Below are 12,392 nucleotides of genomic sequence, written 5' to 3' on the forward strand. Positions count from 1 at the left end.
AGTCATATTGACTCAAATGTCATTCCTCTTCCCATTTCACAGGTGAAGCTAGGGCATGCTAGTTTTATCGTAATTTGAAAACCCTGTTTCTTACGCTACACTTGTGTGAAGCTGAAAATATTTAAGGTAAATGGCATGGAAGACCTAAAAGACTGTACAATGTAGAAGGAACATAATGTCTTAAAAAGCAATTCAGTCTGTAGCATAGCAACATTATAAAGAACAGTCACTTCAGCATCAATTAAGTTAAACCATTTTATCTTCTTAAGTAGCCTGTATGAAACACTTTAAGAAGCAATTTCATGTTATGTTTGACCCTCTAGGATAGAGGCTATAACATCCATAGTAATCTTATTTTTATGTAAAGGATTTTCAGCCTCCACACAGTTTAATGAAAAAGAATAAGCCAGTGCTGTGTCTCTGATATTGGTGCCTGAGGCTTCAGAAATGGGATCAGGAGCTTAAAATAGGATGGCTTTTTTTTTGGACTTTTCTTATACCAAAGACCTCTCCTATTGTGACTATTCATTACATACACTTTACATTTCATAGCAATTGATAAGCAAGTGAAAACTCTTAGTTGTTCTAGTAATTGATATGTAAGAAGACATTGTAATGATAACTTTGAGTATGTTATGGTCATGTTCTGGAAATGCGGATGCAAAAGTTGTAATCTGTTGGGCACTAGCTAGAGTGGGGTGTGAAGTCTTAAAACTCTTCCTGCCTTAACCCACCTGCAGGGAAGTATAGACTTGGTTCCAAGAGAATCATGATGTTGGCATCAGATTAGCATCAGTAGCACCCATATAGTAGGGTCAAGATTGGAACCAAGGGTTGTCACCAAGTTAAGATGCAACAGGGCAGAGGACAAAGGTAGCCCTCCTTCAAGTTGATTTTTGGCTCCTTTTAAGAAGCATTAGAACATGAGTGGGATTACAAGGTTGAACTTGATGGGCTTTTGTCTTCTTTAACCTAATGAACTATGCAAAAGGTTTGTTAGATCTTTCTTCACAATATTCCCACTGGAGCATCAATGGCTTCTAAGTCTCCACACCCTTTTTGGTGCTTTTTTTGGTAGAAACATTACCCCAAACTCAGAAGATGAGTTAGGGGACATGTCTAAAGATTAGAGCCCGGAGTAGAATGGCGGGTACTAGGTAAAGAACTGAAAGGGCAAGGCAGAAGTCATAAATCAGGGTCAATCAGAACCCAGGGAAGGTTGAAACAATGCACTTTTTTATGCTGGAAGAATAAATCAATTTATTTTTGCGCACATGACTGGTGCTGTTATAATCTATTACTGCTATCAGGTTCTCTTTTGGATTCTTGGTAACTTTTGCATTCATAACTTTAAGACTGTGACCTGTTAGAGTGTACGGCAGAATTTATTTTTATTTTACGGGGTCAATCTGGACTAACAATCAGAAACAATAGCCAGGACAGGGTATGAACCTCAATCATCAGGCAAGGCATATAGAGTCCTTAAATTCCAATGACATTACCAGTATGTTTATGGAAAGTAGAGAAAATGTAACTACTCAGAAAAACAAATGACATGCCTTGGGACCATATGAGCTATGTACAGGAGATGCTCCCGGCCACATTTGAACCCAAGGCCCACAGTGCTGCAAGTCAACAGTGCAAACTACTGAATTACTATACTGATAAATATTTTGAACCTAGAATGTATAAAATACACTTTACAGTTTTGTAGCTATATATACATTTTTAAGGAAGGAAAACTCTTACAGCCTGTAGGCCAATATTTACACGGCTGTCAAGTATGCTTGTGATCAGCTCAGTATGGCTTCTCCCATCATGCCCATGAAAATGTAAATATAAGAAGCAGATAGTGTATGCACATAATAAACAGCCTCTGTATATTTCCTATCCTTATAACAATAAATAAACCCAGCCATCAGAACTGTAAATTTCCCTTTACAGAGTAGATTCCCTTATAATGAGACAGCGGCGGTGGCGGCGGTACTCAGATTGGTCCTGCCCGATCCAGGCATATACTCTTGTTCTCCCCAGTTTCATCAATAGAACTTATACAAATTACAGTAATCATCAGGATACAGATTAGATTCCTTTCTCTTCTATGTCGCTGCTCCATTGCAAATAGAAATTATATACTGCAGCAGGTAATTTCTTCAACTCAGAATTTATCTAGGTGACATAGTAAACAATTAAAGGAAATGGAATCCACAGAACCATGAAGTTCTGAATGCAAATTTTTTATAGAACATGCAAATAAACCTTACTTTTCAATTAAAGAATTCTAAATAGTGTGAAGAAAAAAGAAATCTGTGTTTCCATAGCAACCAAATAAAAATGCTTGTCCACTTTTCATTTTTTGCTACGTACTACAAATCACTTAAAGAGTACCTCTCATTAACTTGATCAATGTTATAATCCTCCCGGGTCACTGCCCCATCATGATAAACTACCCCCTACCTTTATTTTTTATAATTTTTTTAGTTTTCTACCTTGATATTGCTCTGTATTTTCTGCTCAGTCTCAGTCAGATTCTCAGACTGGAAAGGGGCGTTACCCAGCAGGCATGACATCATTGTAAGTCATACAGGGGAGAACTTCCTCCCTTACTCTGCTACCAACTGTGCAGTTTAGTGTGAGACGAGCTATGATTGGGAAAAGCTGCACACACACCACTCAGCACTCTAGGCTGCATTTCCTGTGTTTGGACTTCTGCCAGGCCAGCAGGAGTCCAAAGTCTGTTGAAAAGATGGGGGGAAAATGTGCTCTGGACAAATAGGGAGACACCTAGTGGCAGCTTTTTTTTTTAAACACAAATAAAACATAGAAAACGTCATTTTTTTTAAACAAAGTACATTAGAAATATTTTTTTATTTACCATAGGGGATAAGATGTCTTAGGGCCAGAGTACCCCTTTAATGAGAGTGCCCATTTAAAGGTAACCTGAGAAGGACTGGACAGTGATCAGGTCTGGCTGATGAAACATAATATAGAAAGACAACTTTGAGAACAGCACACACTATATGTAAACTACCTGTAAAGAGTCAAGGTTGTATGCATGAAGAACAGGGGTCAAGTCCTGAAAAAAAAAGTGTGGGAACTCCCTTCAGGACTCCTGCTTAATGGAACAGTGTTCCTCCTGTGGAAAAAGTGAAGGAACTCAATTTGCATGCATTCCTACACGACTTAAGCCCTGATCAAGACAAGCTCTAGTGACCCACTTATTCGCAGTAAGCAGATGAGGGTAATATATCTTGCCTTGCTGCACATGAATTGGATTTTGCCAGAGTTGGCTTTTGATGGTGTACACCGGCCTGTGCAGTCGGGGCCATCGTAACTCTCTATAGGAGCAGCACCACCCTCATGACTCTTTACAGCTAGTTTTCTATATTTTGCTACATCTGAATTATTTTGTCTGTTACCATCCTGGATAACAGTTGGTGGTGATTTGGAGTCTTAAATCTTCCTCAGTGTTTCTTTTTAGTTCCAGAGCCTCCATCACCAGAGAGCTGTGGAGGGAGCGTTATTGTTCTCCCTCATGGGTGGAATTAAAATGAACAGGGCTCCTCCTTTTAAAATGCATTGCAACAAGGACAAACAACAAACTTTGAAATTGTAATTGAGGATTTGGGGTAGTGAGCTATTACCAGATCCTCCTGACATAGGAAGGGTTGTAAGAGCTAGAACTGGCATTAAGAGTTGGCATTGAAAGTAGAGAAAGAATTAATTACACCCAAGGCTACAAACTTATGTAAAAACTATTTTTTTGGGATAGAACAAATCTAAATTTAGACAATCTTAGTAAGTGCCTTTAAGCTGGACTGTAGGGAGACTGATGCTGATTTTGTCAGGCAGTCTTCAGGGGCCTTACCTAAGCACATGTAGACGCACCAGATCCATGAGGCTGTGGGCAAATATAGTGCTGTAACATGGGACTGCCACATTGTTTGAGTTAATTCACAGAACCGGCTTTTACAGCCAAAAAGTATCTCCTGCACCGTATTCTCGTGGCCTTTCCTCCACAGTATCTGGTGCTTTCCAGTTCATTTCTTGTATTTGATTGAGTCTTATTGACTAGCCGACCTTTACAGATTTTTTTTTTTCTTTTCCATTTTAGTCTTTCTTTCATACAGTTTTGGAAAACAGCCCTTACTGTGACACCATGGTTGATAATAATTTGCGAATCACTAACTGGAATAGAAAACTGGGCTGCAAATGTCAATATAAACACATTGTTGACTGGTGTGGCTGCTCTCCAAACGACTTCAAGCCCTCGGACTTCCACCGCTTTCAGGTATGTGTCTTTTCATTTCAGCTATCGTCATTTTACACTGATCTTTATTTCCCTATTGTTTCTGCTTTGGTGTAAGTAGTGCTAATTCTGCATCTATTGTATCTGTTTTTAAGGGGCTATGAAGTATTATAAAAACATAGTTGACTACATCCAAAAACCTTTTCTCAGGTTGTGTGTGGTTTTACACCTTGGCTCCATTTACTTCAGTGGAACAGAGTTGCAATACCACACACAACCTGAGGACAGGTGTAGTGCTGTTTTTTCGATAGTAAAAAACAAACAAACCTCAGACCCATTATTTTACAAGATGCTCTTTTATTTCTGTTTATACTCCTTTATTTTTTTTGGTAAGTAAAAGATTTATGAGCCAAGTAAGGATTATAGAAAAGTATAGTTTACTTCTTTTCAAGCTTTCTTAGAGGGATATTCCTGCTTTTTTACCCCAATTTTTCAAAAATTAGTCTGAAAATGGCAAGACAAATAACAAACAAAATCCTCCTTTGCTAGTCATCCAGCACTGCTGCCACTCAGTACTGCCTGGCAGAAATGCACCCATGATGTCTTCAATCGCTAGCCTTAACGATCGATAATTGGCCACAGCATCACATGAAGAATGGGCATAATGCAGCAGGACAGGAGCTGTGGTGGTTTACGAGTGTGACTTTCATAGCCAATCATAGGTGTCCCTGTTTTATTAAGCATGTGGTTTCAGCAGTATGAAATTCATGGTTCCCTTTAAAATGAAGGTCTACAGTTGTAAGCTCTGGTTTACATCACATCATTTTCAACCGGAATTCTGCTCAGGAATTTCGGTCGGAAATTCCGCTGCATGAAGGTTAACATGCAGGTGAATGGGTTTTCTGCTAACCCATTTACACTGGAACTTTCTGGTCAGAAATTTCAACAGAAAATTCTGTAAAAAAAATTGCACCAGAACAATGAACCTGCTCAATTTTCTGGCGGAATCCACTCTACAGACATTGCCATCTATAGGGACGGCAAGGTCTACATAGTCTTAGCGCCAACTGACTCAGTTGGGGCTGGCTGCACTAGGAATCTCCGGATGCATTTTGTCGTGTCAGAAATTCTGAAGTGTGAACCTGGCCTAAAATATAGCTCATTGGCTACCTGCAGCCACCACTGAGGAGATTTGGAACTTATTGCTTGCTCTGATACGGTATGTTCACACTACAGCTTTTTCTATCACAAAATTCATTGTGGAATGTGTGGCAAAAATCTGAGGCATACCCCTTCCAGCTTGTGAACTGCCAAAGGTTTTGGACATATTTTAGCCCAGTAGTGCTAATCCTCATCCTTGGCTAATCCTCATACAGGCTATCAGGCACAGAATTCACTTTCATTTCATTTGAAAAAAAAAAAATGACATGCTACTTCTTTTTTGCCATGATGGAGATTTCAAATCTGCATTGGAAAAAAACTCTGTTCAATAGTTCTTGGTGTATATTAGGTTCCCATTGACAACAAAAGTTAGCGGATTCAATGCATTTTCGCACAGATTTTGACACAAAATACATGTTGTAATCTGCAGGGAAAACTGTGTGAGCTAGGCCTTATTATTCACTGAAAAAAATGCCAGAAAATGTGTCTGCCTTTTTACTGCTGTTTTTGTCTGGTGTTTTTGCATTTGAGTTGAAACTGCATTTTTGTCCCCTTTGTCATTTTTTTTTTTTCAAAATGTGTTGGGTACCAAAAAAAAAAAGAAGGATGCAGCAGGGATGGGAAAACATGTATTTAAGGAATTTTTTTATTTTTATAATGAACTTTTAATTAATTTTTAATAAAGTGTCACTTTTTTCTCAATATTTTTTTACATTTTTTAAGTAGTACTACTACTCCCAGCATGGAACAGACTGTTCCATGATGGGAGACTGTTCCATGATGATATGTCTATTAGTTCCTCTACTAATAAACATATTTCGCCCCAGGTGTCAGTTGTGACTCCCGATGCGATCGTCCATAATATAGCAGAGATGTGGAGCGGCTTTATACAGCACTCGCATCTCTGCACTATACTCCGGTCAGTGTTGTGAATAGAACATCACTCATTCATATTTTCCGCCCAGAGTGGGGATTGGCCGGATGGTTGCAGCCAATCACAGCTCTCGGAGGGAAATATGAATCAGTGATGTTCTATTCATATCACTGGCCGGAGTGCAGTGCAGAGATGCGGAGCGCTGTATAGAGCTGCTCCACATCTCTGCAATAGATAGTACATCACATCGAGTGTCAGTAGTGACATCCGCTGTGATCTGTCTATTAATGCAGGTACTACAGCTCCCAGCATTAAGCTGAATGTGCTCCATGTTGGGAATAGTAGTACTTGCAGTTAAGGAAAGATCACAGCGGATGTCACTCCTGACACCCGATGTGATACTCCTGTATAATGTGTAGATGCGGACGGATGCTCTTCTATGGTCCCCTGCACTGACGTATATATACACCTATTCATATTTCCCAGAGAGTTGTGATTGGCTGGATCCATCTGGCCAATCACAGCTCTCTGTGGGAAATATGAATAGGTGTATATATACGTCAGTGCAGGGGACCATAGAAGAGGGGCCGGCCGCATCTATAAATTATACAGAAAGATCGCAACAGAACCCAGGCAATCCGTCAATTATTACAGGAACTACAACTCCCATCATGGAACAGTGTGTCCCATGCTGGGAGTATTAGTACCACCTAAAAAATAAAGAAAAAAAAGTGAAAAACACACACACTACATTATTATTATTGTTGGCTATATTTTTAGGTCCCCTCCTGCCCACATAAATTGATCCCTGTTTAAAAATGTATAAACATTTTGTTATAGAAAAGATAAATTTTGTTAAATACTATTTTTTCCATCACTACTGTATCTTTATTATTATTTTTTTTAATGGTACCCTACAATATTTTATTAAAAAAAGGTATCTCCATCACAAGTCCAAAAGAGAATAAAAACAGCCTGAAAAAACGCCAAAGTTAAAATCCACATGGCGTTTTTCTTGGCGTTTTTTCACTCCCATAGACTTCTTTGGGAGAAAAACGCCACGATTTCAGGGGAAAAAACGCCATAGGCTCAACATGCTGCGATTTTGCAAAACCGCCAAGGAGCTAAAAAACATTAAAAAAAAGAGTGAAAAAACGCCAAAAGGATAAAAAAAAAGCCAAACTGAAAAACGCCAAGTGGAAAAAGAATGTTGCGATTTCTCATTGATTTACAGCTAACATTTGCAGCGTTTTTTGGCCGAAAAAACACCATGCGGCAGAATTGGCGTTTTTCTTGGCGTTTTTCCCAAAAAAAACTAAGTGGAATTCCAGCCTAACACTGATCTTCAGCATTATAGGGAATGTCTACATTTGCATTCTTGTCCTGCTATTTTTGCAGTAGAATTACAGGTTGCTTTTGCAACGTCTGCTATATGGGACCTATATTACTGGGACATATTGTCCTTTGAATGTGGGTTGGGCCATGGCAAGTGTCAGCACTAGACAAACCTGGGCTCATACAGACCTTGAAGCCCAAAATCTGATTGTTAATCCTGCTCTATGTTTATGCAGACCAGACAAAAGGTTCACTGTCAATTTTTTTACCAAGGGTTTACATATCCCTGTCTCCGGTGAACTTAACTTCTTACTGCTGGGGCCCAACACGTCACATTGCTGCTCAGCCAATCATTGGCACCAGGAGGTGGAGTACGGCAGAGACCGGGAGCAGCTATACCAGAGGTTATTGGTACCAAATGACAGGAAAGTATAGGGGAGGCAACCTGGACATGTTTTTCAAAAAAAATTATTTTCGCATCCAGGTTTTGCGAAATTAATTGTCGAAAACTTTCTTTGTCAATGACTTACTGAGCTTCCTCTAAAAATCCTTGTCTGTTTGTTAGAGGGCCCAGCCTGCTGCGGGAGCATTAAATGTATGCAAATAAACATCATTTACATTCTGCAAGCTTTGTATGGGAATGAATTTATGTTCGCACTTAATGGATGTTTTGACAACTAAAGGCAAGAGTTGGACAGGTCTAGTCTACAGCATTTATCTTTCAGCTGAGATATATCAATGTAGAATCAGCTCAGCCACGACCTTGATTTGTTCTGCATCCACTTGCGAAGGTCGTGAAGAAGCAGCAACAGCTTAGCTCCTGTAGCATACAGGATTTTCATGGACGTCAGCCAGACGGTTGCTAACATGAAGTGACCATTAAAGAATATCTCACTGCAGACGCCAAACAAGCTTTTTTATTATTGCTCTTTTATTAACAAAATGTCCTGACTAATCAGCGTATTTAGTTACCATTTCACTGGAATTGGGTATGCTTTGTCTGTGAGCTGTATTTCTTTTACTGATATTCTCACATGGGAAAAGAGGCTGGTTTTGGCCGACATGTAATTGCTGCAAACAATATCCACTTCTCTGAAAAGCCAATAGCCTTAGTAGAAATCAATGCCTTCTTTTGTGATGTATTTGGCATTGTCTAGACATAATTAAAAGCTATAGGTCGTACAGAACATCATACGCTTAGGTCCTAATGTACAGTGTGGATACTGGAGTATGGATACAGGAGTCTGCTCTGAATGTCAGTCACAACTGGCCCCTACTCGTGGCACCCTAAAATCTTCATATTATGTTAAATAAAAGGAATGTTGGATGTGATTTGTATAATGATGTAATAAGGTTAATTGGATCTAATAGCAGCCCTGAGCTTGCCCACAGCCTCTTCCCCTGCGTACTTGATATTCTGCCCTCAGCAACAGACCCCCAACTGGTCGACCGTCCCTATACTGAATAAGTGCAGGGCATAGCAATGTCAAAATAATAAAGAAAGACACAGTACAGAGGTCAGGGAACAGTTCAGGTCACAAAGGTTTAATCAAAGCACAAACCAGAGAGAACAAAACAACAAACTGACAAACATTTGCAAAGTCAGGCAAGTCAATCAGAACCAGAAAGTCATGCTTTACCAAATCATAAAACACAAACTGAGGTATTTAGCCCATCTCAGGAAGATGTGTATGGCAAGACTGGATACCTTGGGCTCAAAGTCCATGCCACCTGATTGGCCCGAGCATCATCCCGGTAATGAGTATGTCCATAATGAGAGATGGAACTGCAACCAGAACCAGACCAGTTACAGTGCATAAATATATATATAATATACTAAAGAGCAGTGTTTCACAACTAGTGTGTCTCCAGCTGTTGCAAATCCACAACTTCCAGCATGCCTGGGAGTTGTATTTTTTTCAACAGCTGGAGGAACACTGGGTTGGAAAACATTGCTATAGAGATTGGCTTAAGTTGGAAGTTGTGAAATCACTGATCGAATGGCAGACAAAGACCATCCATTTCCAAAATGCGTCAAATTACATCTTATCTCATTCTTGCCATGTTTAATATTTTTATACAGATGTTACCTCTTTTAGCTTTAAAAAAATGTCCCCCATGAGCTGAAGGTTAGCAAGGAGACTGGTTTTGATTTTCACTTCTAGCCATGAGATGATCCTCTTCAGCTGTCTAGACTTCTTGCCGCACGAAGATCGATGTTGTCATATAGGAATGAGGTCTCTGCACTAGATATTAGTTGACCCCCCTCATGACCAAATACAGCAACTCTCATACCGGTCTCATATAAGTGCATAGACCACATGTCTATAGTGCTATTTTATAAATAAAAGACCATCATTGTTTCAAAATAGCAAATGCATATTTTAATGGGGTTGTTTGGATGTACGCAAGTTTCTGGAATTATAGTAATAGGAAAAAATTAATAGGAGGGGTTGTAATGAAAGTATCTGAACAGACCTAAAGGGATGATAAATGTGTAACAAGCGTAAAAAATAATAATACCTTGTACAAGCACACAAAAAATGAGGATGCCAGGAGTAAAGCTTATAGGGGTTGTCCAGCTAAAAGCAACGTATCCACTATCCACAGGGTAGAGAATAAGGTTCTATTCACATGGCAAGCGGAATTTCAGAAGGTTGAATGGGAGTGCGGAATCCCATAGAAGTCGATGGGTTTAATTTGGGGCAGAATTCCACTATGTGAATAGACCCTTAGTGTCTGATTAGGGAGGGGGGTCCAACCGATGGGATCCCCAGGGATCTCCAGAACAGGGCCCCTGCTTTTAGCGAGAGTGTGTGCTGCAGACATCACGCACTCCCGTTCTGGAGATCGTGAGGTTCTCTACGGACAGACCCTTCCCCCAAACCTCCCCCCCCACACACACACAAAGAGTTTCCTCTTTAATATTCAGCAGCTAATAAGTACTGGAAGGATTAATATTTTTTTATTAGAAGTAATTTACAAATTTGTTTAACTTTCTGTCACCAGTTGATTAAAAAAAAAAAAAAAAAAGTTTTCCACCGGAGTACCCACCACTGAAACCCCTTTTGCTGAAACGCCTCAGCTTCTAAACTTTTATCCGTGTCAGTGTCTGTATGTATTTTATGCAATATAGAGGAACAAGATTGTACCAATTTCTGACAACAACAAAAAATACTTATGTACAAGATGCAGACAAATCTGTATACTAGTATTCCACTCTTCTAGGGTTTAGCTGGGTACTGATGCCAGTCACAAAAGGGGCCTGGGAATGGGGAAAAGACCTAGTTGGAGACTACACACAGGATTTGTTTGTAGTCTATGACCATAGAGGTCATAGTTAGGCACAAATGGTAGGAAACCTTTCATGAAAACTATTTACAAAGTTAAATAATTTTTTGTGTTATAACAGTATAAAATGGTTACATGAGTGAACATACCAGAAAAAGTCAGACATGTCAAAACATTTTTCAAATGTCAGTAACGCTTTAAAGGGGGTACTCTGCTGGAAAAAAATTTTATTTTATTTTTAAATCAGCTGGTGCCAGAAAGTTATACAGATTTATAAATTACTTCTATTTAAAAATCTTAATCCTTCCAGTACTTATCAGCTGCTGTATGCTTTACAGGAAGTTCTTTTCTTTTTGAATTTCCTTCCTGTCTGACCACAGTGCTCTCTGCTGACACCTCTGTCCATGTCAGGAACTGTCCAGAGCAGGTTAGGTTTGCAATGAGGACTTGCTCCTGCTCTAGACAGTTCCCGGCATGGACATAGGTGTCAGCAGAGAGTACATTTAAAAAGAAAAGAACTTCCTCTGTAGTATACAGCAGCTGATAAGTACTGGAAGGATTAAGATTTTTAAATAGAAGTAATTTACAAATCTGTTTAACTTTCTGGCATCAGTTGATTTACAACTGTGTTCCAGTGGTGTACCCCTTTAAAGTGTGTCAGAGTAAGTTGGTACAAATTTAAAGAGTGTCTGTCACCTTAAAAAAAAAACTTTTGGCATACTCAGGATACATTGTAAAAAGTTTTGATCGGTCAGGGTCTGAGTGTGCAGACCCCAATCGATTTTTAAGCTTGCGGCCGAGCGGTTCTCCCCTACTCTTAGGGAGAGATTGGTCCCATATACTTACAAATATAGGTCTCGGCCATGTAGCACAGAGCTAGGAGAGAATGCTCTCAGCATGCACTTCTCCAAGCTTATTCTAACAATCAGTCAGGGTCTTAATACCCAGACCTAAACTGTTCAAAACTTATGACATGTCTACATTTTTAAAGTGACAGTGCTCAATTAAAACACACAGGCCTCTTAATAAATTTGTTGCATCTATAGCTTAATTTGCATCACTGTTTGAAATTTACTCTATTAGCCGATGTACTGTGGATTTAAGATACAGTTTGCTACGATTTCCGGCAAATATTTTTGTCAATATTTTGGGCTATGGGATATTTTTATGAAAGTGGCCAAAAAGTTGCAAAAATATTCCCCCAAATGGTTCTTGCACAAAAACTTGTGACTTTTTTTTTGTAAGCCAGAAAACTGACGTACACTGTATAGCTAATTCCCCCCTGAATGTTCTAAATATGTTTTCAGGTTTTATAAAGATTTAGTGGAGCAAAGTATTTCGACATCATTAAGAAGATTGTGATTGAATGATATATTTTTGTGTTAGGTTTATTGTACCCCAAAGAGTCATTTGTACAGCAAATGTGATTTTAGGGTAAAAGAAAGAACATGCTGCGTCCAGAAAATGTAACGCAATGCCGTA

At 39.2% G+C, this 12,392-nt stretch overlaps 1 protein-coding gene across 4 annotated transcripts in view; it reads left to right on the forward strand.

Moving 5' to 3' along the window:
- Nucleotides 1-12,392, forward strand: part of XYLT1 (xylosyltransferase 1) — a 340,609-nt gene that overhangs the window by 290,653 nt on the left and 37,564 nt on the right. For all 4 annotated transcript variants that reach the window (XM_056536893.1, XM_056536896.1, XM_056536894.1 and 1 more), the window contains one exon: nucleotides 4,115-4,291. In XM_056536893.1, the coding sequence (XP_056392868.1) occupies nucleotides 4,115-4,291 (177 nt within the window). The remainder of the gene's footprint in view (nucleotides 1-4,114; nucleotides 4,292-12,392) is intronic.

The sequence above is a fragment of the Hyla sarda genome, chromosome 8 (genome assembly GCF_029499605.1).
Source record: "Hyla sarda isolate aHylSar1 chromosome 8, aHylSar1.hap1, whole genome shotgun sequence".
NCBI classification, from domain to species: domain Eukaryota; kingdom Metazoa; phylum Chordata; class Amphibia; order Anura; family Hylidae; genus Hyla; species Hyla sarda.